Here is a 12,457-nt window from a genome sequence, read left to right as displayed (position 1 = left end):
TGACATCCTGTAGCTGGTGCCATGGTACTAAACTGGGTCCATCCGTGAGGTTGATAAGGTGGGTGTCCATCACCTGTATGGACTGAGAATTAATTGTTGTTATCAAAGTAGAAAGTCAGTAAGTATCCTCACGTACCTGGATAATGCTGCTGAGACCAATAAGGTGCTGGGGAAGGCTGCTGCTGTGTGGGACCACAAGGAAATGAGGTCGAGGCTTGAGACGAACCGTAGGAGTCATCGTACGATGTCTGGCTACCAAAGGCTTCAAGCATGGAATGGGCTCTTTGTGAAACTCGGGTCCAAGCCGACTCTTGCTCATTCCTATCCATCATAGATCCCACTCGAATCCTCATCAAATTCGCCCTTGGCATCTACGTCCATCAACCTGCACATTTCAAACTGCATGCAAGAAAAAGAAAGACATTAACACTCTAATCCAAAGTATTTGAAAAGCGATGATAACTTTGACTCACCGCCCCAGCTAATGCCGCATCCCTATGTCGTGCATAGCCATCCTGTGGGGTCGCAACATGCGGCTCTGGATGCATGTCAGCATATATCAAGCGACAACGAGTCTGAGGCTGGTACCAGCTCAGGTACGCCCTGTACGAAGCCTCCGTGTGTGTGCAGGGATCGAAAGCGCCACGTTCTCCTCTGCCTGGTCCCAGCCATCGACCCAAGGCTACACCCTTGTCACCCACATGTTCGAGAAGGGTTGACCAGCCCTCGACAAACTAAATATTGATTAGTTAAAGCAGCAATGCATTATCACTGAAATGACATATGAATCGTTACCTGTGGTCATGACGTTGGACCCGATCCAATGCTGACAGCACAGGATACAACTGCCTTTGACCGAACTACCTCCTGACTCTGTCCGGCCAGTGGGCCTCAATGTAAATGTCGTACACCAACGCTGTAGTTGTCATCCAAAGGCCCTGGTCCTGAGAGCAAACCGAAGATATCCCGAATGGTGCACGAGTGTTTATAGCCAACTGGGAGTAGGGCTCCCACACAACGTCTTCAGGTGTCAATCGATCAAACTCAGCTACAAACTCAGGATAGGACCGCCGAGACTGTACATGGGCCCAACTCTTCTGCACGAAATTAATAATATATACCAATAAGAAATATAAAGATGGTCAAACAAAGCAACAGAATTGCCAACATAATAGTATGAGTAGCAGTCATTTCCGTACCTGAAGAGCGTACCAGAGAGTCCCCATGGTCGGCCTATCATCCTCGGTGTCACCGTACATATCCGGCTCATACGATGAGTGGTCGATAATCGGACGACCAATTGCTATCCTCTCATACGACCAAAGCTGTAGCAGAATCGGACATTCTGTAAGAATTGTATTGTGCTTATTTTGCACCGATGCCTTACAGAGGCCACGGTACGTGGCTGCATGTACCGCTGAACCCCAACTGTATTGAGGCATTTCCTCCACAGCTGCCTCTGCGATCTCCTGTGCGTAAGGCACAAGCACCCTATCCACATAGGCCCCGTGTGAGTTATTGAACATTATGTATCCAAACAAAAACAACAGGTATGCCTCAAGGGATCGAGTGACGCTATCCTCATCAGCATCATGTGCCAAATTGTCGGACTGCATAGAAAAGATGAACATTTATGAGTATAAGATCAATTATAAAATAAAACCATAACTGCACTAGTCAAAAGCATAACTCTAACATTACTCATAACAAAACGAGGTATGTACCTGGAACTGCAGAATCCATGACTTGGGAGGCCCTGTTGCTTTTGTGTGCTCCTATACATCAATCGCGATGTCAATATTTGCAAAACGCTCTTCTAGATCGTCCAACCACGTAGACGGGACAACGCGAGGCCCTACGGCATCCCCACTGATAGGAAAACCCAGCAGCATCGCAACGTCCTATAGGGTCGGTGACATCTCCCCACAAGAGAGGTGGAAGGTGTGTGTCTCAGGCCTCCATCTATCAACCAGAGCCGTCAGTAGGGACCTGTCCAGCTTTGCCAAACCACTCTCAGCAAGACGGCCTATAGTAAGAAGACCAGCCTCACTCAACCTGAAAAGTAGAACGATTAAAGGTAAGTACATTATGTAGGAAACGTATACGAAACAAACGTATTCTCAGAAACATAATCCGACGACATATCACCTGGGCACCCATCGTGGGTCAACAGGAATCAACTCCGCTGGTGGACGTGGACGCAGCATGTTAAGTTTCACGCGCTGAACCACTGCAAGGAAGGACCGGTGCGACGAGTCTATGACTCGGTCAAGTAGAGCTGGCGTATCTTCGGCCATACCTAACACAAAAAATATAAGTTTTCTGCATTTTCTACAATTTATTTGAAATTTTCATAAACTTTTCTAGCATTTCCTAAAGTTGGTAAACCTAAATGGTTTTTCTAAAAACTAATCATAATTCTAAATAAATTATGATAAAAATAGTACCTAAATCGCTAAAATATCATTACTGTTGCATACACTAATTATAGAATTAAACATACAAAAAATTTAGAATAAGAAAGTTGAGAAATATTTATTACTTGCTGTTCGGATCCAAAATCCGGCAGGGTTTCGCCGCTGCAACTCCCTCCCTCACCCCTCCTCTCTCCCTCCCCCTCTCTGGATGTCGTGGGAAGCAAATGAGGGGGAGGGGGAGCTCAGCCTTTTATGTAGAGGGGGGGCCTGCCGCCCTCTTGCCGGGCGGCGGATAGGCCTATCGCCCCGCCACTGGGTGGCGGGTACCTGCTGCCGGGCGGCAGCCTCCTCCAAGGGCCAAAATGTGATTAAAAATAAATTTTGTTTACATTTAGGTCCCTACCGCCCGGCAGCAGGGCGGCTGGGGGCCGGCCGCCCCGCAGCCGGGCGGTAGTGGTACAAAACTGTAAATTATGAAACCAAAAATATATTTCTGTAAAAAATGATTTTGAAAAATAAAAAAATAAAAAAAACGCCATGCTTGACACGGCTAGGACCGGTCTATCTGGGCTCCTTGGCGTGCTCCTCATACCCGATGGCCGATGCTGTGCAAAACCCCCGTGAAAGGCACGCCCTCCTGTTCGTTCACATGCACGCAGTGCTGGGAGCTGCGCGACCTGATGCACATTAATTGGCAAGGACGGACACGAGGGGGGATGCCATATGCGCGAGATGACGTACGCATGGCGCGCGCCGGCCGTGGCGGGCCTCCTGTACGTCCTGCTCCTGCACTGCACAGTCGGGCCTCGTATTCAACACGCTCCAGCGCCGAGGGACGAAGTTCCCGTGCAGTCACTGCAACGTGCAGTGACTGCCGCTGACGTGTGGGCCCATGTGCCGTGGGGTCCACGTGTCAGCGGCGGTCACTGCACGTGCGGTCACTGCACCGGATCTCCGTCGAGCGCCGAGGAATGAAGGGGGCCCGACCTGAAGATGCCGTGCGCATCGGCAAGGACGGCCACGAGCCCACGAGCACGAGCACGAGGTGGTGTGGTGCGCGAGATGAGATGATGATGGCGCGCCCCGCGGCGGCCGTGAAAGCCTCATCATCGGGGCTCCCTCATACTAAACACGTTCGACGCTCTGGAACGCCGGGAGCTCGGCTGACCTCCGGCGCGACCTCGCCGCGCCGGCGTAACGGCGTTCGACATCGGCCCGCTCCACAAGTTCTCCCCAGGCCAGCTGGCCACAGCAGCCTTCGAGGGGGTGCCACCGATGCTGCGCCGCCCCCTACTTCTTCGGCGACCAGATGGGGAACGCGAGGCACGTGTGGAGGGTGGGCTTGAGGCCATCCGCCGGCTCATGTCAGTTGAGCCAATGTCAGTTGTGCCAATGTCATTTTTTAAATCGATCAGGCTTCTGGCATCGATGACTATACTGACGTCGAGGTTGGGAATTTTTTACGGAGCATCGCTGGCCGCAGTGGCAAAATCCTTATCCATCGATGCTCGAAGTAAGAGAGAGAAAGATGGAGCATTGTTTTTCCATGCTCTAAGGGTGAAACTAGAGAACCCTGACTGACTACTCGTGTCTAGGACAATGTAGCCGAAGGCATTGGATGAAGACTTGATCGAACCTTTGCGAATAAACGTTGACTTGGACAGCATGACAAAACCAGTCAACGCGCTAGCAAAGTTGGATTAAAGCAGTTTTTTTACCATGCTCCAAAGAGTCCAAGTTCAACTACGAATGCAAACAACGCGACCGGTTGCTAGCATATTATCATCGTGTATTGGGGGAGTGGGCACCTTATAAAGGTGGATCCACGTCATTTTTTCCATCAATTTTTTCTTACCTCATTAAAATCCGCTGTAGCTCATTTTGATGATTTTTTGGCCGGCGCGATGATTGAAAAAAGGAAACTTGCATCCCAAATTCACCAATTATTCAATGAAATTTCCTCATAAAACAGCACAAATTGTCCTAGCTCTGAACAGTTTAATTACCTTGCCAATTGCCATCGGTCAGGGTCCAGCCTGCTGCAACCATCCTTGGGTGTGGCGGGCCGTGGACGAACCTTCCGTCACTGCCCCCGAGGCCCCGACTGGACACTGGAGCCTGGTATCCCCCTGCTGGATGTGGGACCACCACTTGACCCTCACCTCGCAGCCTGGATGAGCCCCGCAAGCAAAGAGATCCCGCTGTGAATCTGCTGTCGTCGTCATCGAGGCCTCAATCTTGGTTCCCTCTACTCCTCTTGGTCCTCTTCTCCACCCGGAGATGGGGGCTACCGGGCTACTCGGGGCTGGACACAGTGGAGAGGCGTAACTAGGCGGCCAGCCTTGTGGATGTGTTTTACCGATGAGATGGACCTCTCTGTAGAGGCATGATGCTGGCATGCTGTGGACTAGTAGTAGTAGCTAGTCTCCTATACGATTCGACGATCGACCTCGCATCTGAGATAGTTCTCGGTGAACTGCTGGCGCGTAGCAGTGTTTTTTTTTCCGAACGTCACTGTGACTGAGAATGTATTTCATTAAGAGAAAAACAATACGATCATTATAAATTTTAATAGGCTATTAAGGCAGATACAAGCACCACTAAGCAAGTGGCAGACGACAACACAACAGACAAGTACAGAAAGAACGACGGGGAGACTCACCCGACCTACGAACCTAGCACAACCATACAACTGAACCTGCAAAGGAAACTACAACGATAAGGGTGCAAAGATCTACAACACAACAATGGTGGCAAAGCATCCACCCAACCAGATAACCACGGCGGCAAAACGTCCGCCCGAAGTGATTTTCAACCAACACGACGACGGCGGCAAAGTATCCGCCAGACGACGACGAGTGATGCAACCCTAACGATGTAAATAAAATCGAGCGAAGGCAGGCGCAGAAGCAGGAACTCTCCGAAGAGACCAAACAACCACCATCATCGGAGCTTTCAAGATAACGCCTCAAGGGAGGAAGCAACGTCAAAGACATCGCCGTCGTCCGACCAACATTGTCGGTACCCTGCAACTGGGGTACCCACTCCTACTGTGCCAAGACTCGCGTAGTTATCCGTAACTACGCCCTAAGGAGCTGAGCAGCCGGACCCCTGGGGTTCGACTCCATCTCACCGGACCAACGGTCCCGGACCCGCTTCCCGCTCGGGGACGGGTCCGGTGTCACCACGTGTCCTAGAGGTGGAAATGCTCAGTACCTGTGGCCGCGGACCCGGACCCCCGCAGGTGGGTCCGGGACCTCCACGTGCCATCCGGACCCCCGCAGGTGGGTCCGGGACCTCCACGTGCCATCCGGACTCCCGCAGATGGGTCCTGAACCTCCACGTGCCTATCCGGACCCCCGTGAGCTCTCGGCTCAGCTAGCTACTCGGGAGGGGTCCGGAGCCGCCACGTGTCACGCGGGCGCGGGCGCAAGCCTTCCGCTGGAAGCTCCCTCACCCACCCGCATTAAGTGCGAGTGGTTGAGGTGGGCTCTGCTGCCTCTGGGCACGGGGCAGCTTTTGTCAGTCCACACTATGGATCGCCAATTACCGACGCGGCTCGTCATTTACCAAGACAAGCATTAAAGACTCAGCGCCGTGCGCATGCACGACGAGTCATGATGACCAGCTACTGACTGGAGCAACAGTGCACACTGCTACAGTGGACTAAGTCAGTAGTTCGGCGCTTCATCATGACCTCGACGCGCGGCTGCAGAGGCTAGACTCTACTCTGACAGGACAGCTCAAGACCATCCCTGGTCAGAAGCTACGCACGGAAGCCGACGACAAGATCTCCGGATCTAAGGCATTGAAGGCCAAAGTGTAGTTTATAATACATCGCCGGGTCCACATGTCGGGGCCCCGCTCAGTATACGTGCTCCCCTTGGACATATAAAAGGGAGAGCACACCCGCTAGAACACGGATCCTCAGACTCTCTCAAGACTCAGCTAGAGAGCGCAAGCAATACAACACACAGTGGACGTAGGGTATTACGCTCCGGCGGCCCGAACCACTCTAAATCAGCTGTGTTCATCGCGTTCTTGAGTGAGATCGAACTAAGACTAGCTAACCCCCGAGTTCACACCCTCTGGGCTAGGGCGGGTGCCTTCCGCCACCCGGCCGTGGTTGCAGCTCCACGACAAACATGGTCAGGATTTTCTTCCGGAGAGCTCACCGGAGAGGAGGGGCGAGGGGGAAAGATGATGCCTTCAAGAAGGTGAGCGGCGCCCGCAGGCGTCTCTGTCATCAGCCCGCAAACGGGTCCTTGGCTTTCGCTTTCCACCCAAATCCCTCCACTAATCCAATGCCACCGCAACACAAAGAGGGAACGCCGGCCGGCACCGCACCGCCGCAGGAGGCCACTAGGAGGGCGGAAGTGCCCGGCAGCCCGCCCCGGGGTGAGCAAGCCGACGGCGGCGGCGGCCCCCGGCCACCTGACGGCATGGCAAGCCGCGAGATCGGAGCGGGGCCGGCCAGGAAGGGCGCCGCGACCGGGGTGAGCGCCAGTGACGGCAGCGCGGCCGCGCGCCCCGCACAACCGACCCCCCATGGCACAACACGAGCAAGGTTGAAGGCCGGGGGGAGGGGGTTGGGGGGAGGCAGGAAGAAAGAGAGAGGAGGGGGGATGCGCGAGCAGAGTCGGCTTCGGCTCGGCCATGGGCCGCCGCCTCCGCCTCCGGCGATAGCGGCGGCCAACGGAGGCGGCCTGGGGGAGGGCTGGTGGGCGGCGGCGCGGTGAGCCCCCGTGTCGCCTTGGAAAGGGGGGGATAGTGGATTCAGTTAAGTCGACAATCAGAAATCTGCATAGCACCGTGCTTGCTGAGCTTCTTGCGGGCTTGCGGCGCCGATCCATGAATAGAGGGTGCCTAGTCTAGAAGAAAGAAAGAAAGAAAGCACATCCTGCCGGGTCCAGCAAGCGGCGCAGACGAACGACGCCGCCCACTATAAGATCCGGACAGGTTGGGGCTGGCCGCTGGCCAAGAAAACCAGACGCGAAAACCTCATTCCATACGAAGCTATTGCCGTTTTTTCTCCTTCACCATTCGTGTCATCCTCCATAAAGATATGGTGGAAAGACCGAATGCTTTCCATGATTGACGTCAATGCCGGCCCGGTTCTAAACCCTATCTCTTAGCATTCCAGAAAAACAAATCCGAACGTCATGGCGTCGCTGCGTAATAGATCACCAGAAGTCTCCTTCCTGTGATGCGTTTTTGTTTTTCTCTTAGCGCTGAACTCAGACTGGAACTATGTTGTCTACCATGGGTGTGGTAACACTGTAAGCGTTCAGGGGGTGTCTGTGTGTTTTGGAGGCCTGCGCGCTCCTACTTCGCCCTGGGCATAAAAAACCGAGAACTGAAGACCGAACCGAAAAAACTGAGAACTGAAGCCGAACCGAACCAAAACCGAGAAATTCGGTTCCTCTTCGATTCCTAGTTCTCAAGAACCGAAATACTCGGTTCGGTTTCGGTTCCTGGGCTCAGTTAACCGAAGAACCGAACTCACAACAAATTTAGCCCAAGTAGCCTAACTAAGGCTCAACCCGGCCCAACTACAAACCCTAGCTAACACCCCAGCCATCCCAATCCCCTCTATTTGCCCACCCACCCGCAGTCCCGCACCCGCCACCCAGGCAGCTGCCGCACCCCAACCTCGGCCGCTCAACCAGGGCGTCGCCCCCTACCGTCGCCTCGCCCACAGCCCCCTGCCTCGCCCCGCACGGCCACCGGCCCCGCATCGCCTCGCCCTTTCCTCGCCTGGCCGTCACCCTCCCGGTGGGCGGCGCCCAGTCCGCGCCTCGCTTCCTCCCTCCCTCGGTCCCTCCCACCTCCTGGCATGAGCACGACATCACGGCCGCGGGGGCAACGGCAGTAGCGTGCGGCAGCAACGAATCGACGGTGCGTTGGTGGCGGAAGGACGCCGAAGCGGCGGATCGATGGTGCGGCGGCTGCAAATCGACGACGCCGGCCACGGATTGATGGCGGCGGCCCATAGGACAGCGCGTCGGTGGCAGATCAACGATGCGGGCCCACAAGACGGCGCAGCAGCTGCCCATCGAGGCGCGGTGGCAGCGCCCTCTTCACCGGCGAACTCGCGAACTTCTAGGCTAGTTCGGTTATAACCGGAACCGAACTGAAGTAACCGAAACCGAATTTCCTCGGTTCCTATTTTTGAAAGAAACCGATCGGTCCTTATTCTTAAGAACCGAAGTTGTACAGAAATCGAGGAACCGAACCGATCGGGAGGAACCGAATGCCCAGGCCTACCCCTACTCAGCTCTCTCCTTTGCTAAGCTGGTGACCCCAGCGTGTCCTTGTATATAAACTCGTTATTTGCTTTCTATAAAAGCAGGTGAATCCTTCTTCAAAAAGGAAAGTAATATTAGATGAATCAATTAACTCCCTTAATTGTGGATGGCAAAGTGCATCCAGAGGGTGGGTACGTGACATGGGTATGTAAAGACTTTGGTGAAAAAAGTTTTAGCTTTTAGATGGAAATATATTTTTTTCTGTCAATTTCGTGGGTCTATACTCTATATCCTCTTTTATCAAATTTTTGGATTGGCAAGTGGAACCTCCGTAAAAAGTAAGGTAGGTATAAATTTGATGAGAAAGAATTTCAATTTCACCACTGTGTCATCCTCCACGTCTCCATGAAGATATATATGATGATATGGGGGAAGGACCGCATGCTTTCCATGATTGTGGTCGATGCAGGTCAATGACTACTTGAAGACCGCAGCCAGAAATCGGTTGGTGCTGCTAGCTAGTAGCTAGTCGGCTGTCGTCCTCGTCTCTGATCGAGCATGGACAATGGCTGGTGGGCGGTGTCTTCTACGGCCGCAGTCAGTGCAAGCCATGGGGCAGAAAAGATGTTCGATTCTTTCTGTGTCAAGTGAAATGGACCAAAGGATCATGGTTGTTTGTTTCATGTTGGCAACTGACGTGGCCTCTACCTTTATCACAAAGATGAATGGTTACCAATTTGGTGATGATTTGTGTGGTTTAATGCGAGATCTTGCTTTGATCTGAGTAATTAAATGTGATAGCAATGACCCCCGCACGGTACTGACTCTCTGACTGCACAGCATGTGCTGTGTTTTTGAAATCGTTCTATTAAAACGCGCTGAACATTTCGGAAATTCCAAAGATGGAGGGAAGAGATTAACCAAATAGCTCAACTAACCAATGCAAATTTTGACTACTCAACATTAAAATAGCTCTCCAACATACTAGTTATACAACTTGCCAAGCCACCCGGCTCTCCTAATTGGCCTACTCGTCAACCAAACTTTGACTAGCCAAATATGGATCCCGTGCGTAGAGGGAGAGTTGAATGTAGCTGCTGGGAAATCATTATGGAGATGCAAATAGAGAGTTAAATAAAGAGTTAACAAAATGGAGAGCTTCTTGGATATGCTCGGATCCGATGATGCTGTGCGACTACCAGGATCGAGCTCGCGCTGTCGCTATATATGCGAGCTGTGACAATAGCGTGAGCCTTCACACAGATAGGTAGTGTAGTGGAGCACTGCACTCTGCCGAGCCATCGGCCATGACGCCGCCACCAGCGCCAGCCATGGCCGCGGAGAGCGACGCTGTCCACGGCGGGCGGCGCCGGCACGTGCTCCTGTTCCCGCTCCCGTACCAGGGCCACATCAACCCCATGTTCCGGCTCGCTGGCCTCCTCCACGCGCGCGGCTTCTCCGTCACCGTCTTCCACACCCACTTCAACGCGCCGGACCCGGCGCGCCACCCGCAGTACCGCTTCGTCCCCGTCCCCGTCCCCGACGGCACGTCCGGCCCCGCGCCCGCCGCCATCGAGGACGTCATCGCCCAGATCCTCGCGCTCGGCGCCGCGTGCGAGTCCGGGTTCCGGGACCGCCTCGCCGCCGTCCTGGAGGAGTACTCCCGGGACGCCGTCGCGTGCCTCATTGCCGACGCGCACCTGCTGCCGATCTTCGAGGTGACCGCGAAGCTCGCCGTGCCCACGCTGGCGCTGCGCACCGGCAGCGCCGCCTGCTTTGCGTGCTTCCTCGCGTACCCGATGCTCTTCGAGAAAGGCTACCTCCCCGTGAAAGGCATGTCCTCTGATCCTGCGTCCGTACGACGTACGTTTCTAGTAGCTCGTAGGAACAACAGGAACACGTGTTCCTCGGATCGACGCGAACTCACTCGTTCGATGGATGCAGAGTCGCAGCGTGACATGCCGGTGAGCGAGCTGACACCGTACCGAGTGCGTGACCTGATGGTGTTTCTCGGCGACGACGACCGCGGCAGTTTGCGCGAGCTTCTGGCCCGCGCCGTGACGGCCGTGAAGGTCTCCTCGGGCCTCATACTCAACACGTTCGACGCGCTCGAGCGGCGCGAGCTGGAGGGCCTCCGGCGGGACCTCACCGTGCCGGTGTTCGACATCGGCCCGCTCCACAAGTTCTCCCCGGCCGGCGATAGCAGCCTGCTGCGCCAGGACCGGAGCTGCCTGGACTGGCTGGACGCGCGGCCGCCGGCGTCAGCGCTCTACGTGAGCTTCGGCAGCCTAGCCTGCATGAGCCCGCGGGACCTGGTGGAGACGGCGTGGGGCATCGCCGGCAGCGGCGTGCCGTTCCTCTGGGTGGTCCGGCCGGGCATGGTCCGCGGGTCGGCGCACCAAGAGCAAGAGCTCCCCGAGGGGTTCGAGGCCGCGACGCGCGGGCGCGGGATGGTGGTGGCGTGGGCGCCGCAGGAGGAGGTGCTGCGCCACCGCGCCGTGGGCGGCTTCTGGACGCACAACGGGTGGAACTCGACGACGGAGAGCGTGTGCGAGGGGGTGCCGATGCTGTGCTGCCCCTACTTCGGCGACCAGATGGGGAACGCGAGGTACGTGGAGCACGTGTGGAGGGTGGGTTTCGAGGTGGGCGGCGAGCTCGAGAGGGGCGCCGTCGAGGCGGCGATCCGCCGGCTGATAACCGGCAAGGACGGCGCGGAGATGAGGGCGAGGGCCGGCGAGCTGAAGAAGGCGGCGGAGGAGTGCATCGGCAAGGGCGGGTCGTCGTGCCTGGCCATTGATAAGCTGATCGCGCACATGACGTCCCTGTAAAATTAGCTTCTTGTCCCTCTGTCATCATGCTTGAGGTTTTCGTGTCTGAACTCGGTAATCAGTTGAAACTCTTTTCGGTATGATGAAACTTGCATGAAACCTCATGTGTCAATTAACTTTTAGTAGTTCCGAATCATGAATTTTAACTTTTTATTGTTCAATCGGCTGAAAAAATGCTAGAAATTTACTGGCAGAAACCTCGTGATTTTTATGTCTTGGGGTCCCTGAGAGCATCTCCAAGAGTTCTTGCATCTTGGGTGAGTTTTTTTAAAAAGAAAACGAAGACAAAAAGTCCTCATCCAACAAAAATTCTATCTACCTCGTCTTCTATCCTTGTTTTCTATCCAGGGAGTGCCGCTAGGCATCTTTGCCTAGCGCTAAGTGCTAGTCATTCCTTTTTGCATTTTGGAAAAACTGTTGGATTTCATCTCTTTTTCGCTAGCTATTTCGTTTTACATAATAGTTATATCAGAATTTTAGCTATTCATAAATACAAGAGCTCTTGGAGATGCTCTGAGTGGTTCTCTTTCGCAGTTCCACTGCAGCGCTGTCAGCAGGTATTGCGTCAAGTTTACATTTTTTAGCCGTTGAACTTCAATAATTTTTTTTTCTAAACTATAAATATAAAAAAAATAAAACGATTAATAATTTAAGACGAGGGGAGTATACGTTTCAAGAAGAGGTCTCTATCGCACTAAAAGAAACATCTCTATTCTCCGAGTTATGTCGAAAATTGCTTGAAAGCTGTGTAAATAAACGTATCTTGTATTCAGATTCCACAGAATCAACTTGAACTGAAACTCGGAACACGGACGCAAGATGAGGATGAACACAGAACAGTAGAACACGAACGTGCTTTGTGTACAGGTACGGCCATGCATCTGCCGATAAGACGTTCGTTCAGACGTACGTGCCCAGTACGCCCAAACATGGAAACCTCCCAATGGCTTGTCGTGGCCATATG

At 53.9% G+C, this 12,457-nt stretch overlaps 1 protein-coding gene across 2 annotated transcripts; it reads left to right on the top strand.

Moving 5' to 3' along the window:
- The first annotated feature begins 9,705 nt into the window (after nucleotides 1–9,705).
- Nucleotides 9,706–11,654, top strand: LOC120649240 (DIMBOA UDP-glucosyltransferase BX9-like). 2 transcript variants are annotated; one of them, XM_039925987.1, is made up of 2 exons: nucleotides 9,706–10,528; nucleotides 10,610–11,654. In XM_039925987.1, exons 1-2 carry the CDS (start codon nucleotides 9,973–9,975, stop codon nucleotides 11,491–11,493), a joined length of 1,440 nt encoding a protein of 479 aa, XP_039781921.1. In that variant the 5' UTR covers nucleotides 9,706–9,972; the 3' UTR covers nucleotides 11,494–11,654. The 2 variants fall into 2 exon arrangements, with proteins under 2 accessions (XP_039781921.1, XP_039781922.1); XM_039925988.1 differs by having other exon boundaries at nucleotides 9,908–10,498.
- Nucleotides 11,655–12,457: the final 803 nt, after the last annotated feature.

Source organism: Panicum virgatum, chromosome 9K (genome assembly GCF_016808335.1).
Source record: "Panicum virgatum strain AP13 chromosome 9K, P.virgatum_v5, whole genome shotgun sequence".
Taxonomy (NCBI): domain Eukaryota; kingdom Viridiplantae; phylum Streptophyta; class Magnoliopsida; order Poales; family Poaceae; genus Panicum; species Panicum virgatum.
Note: the sequence above shows the minus strand (reverse complement) of the source record. Positions and strands in the feature narration are given on the sequence as shown.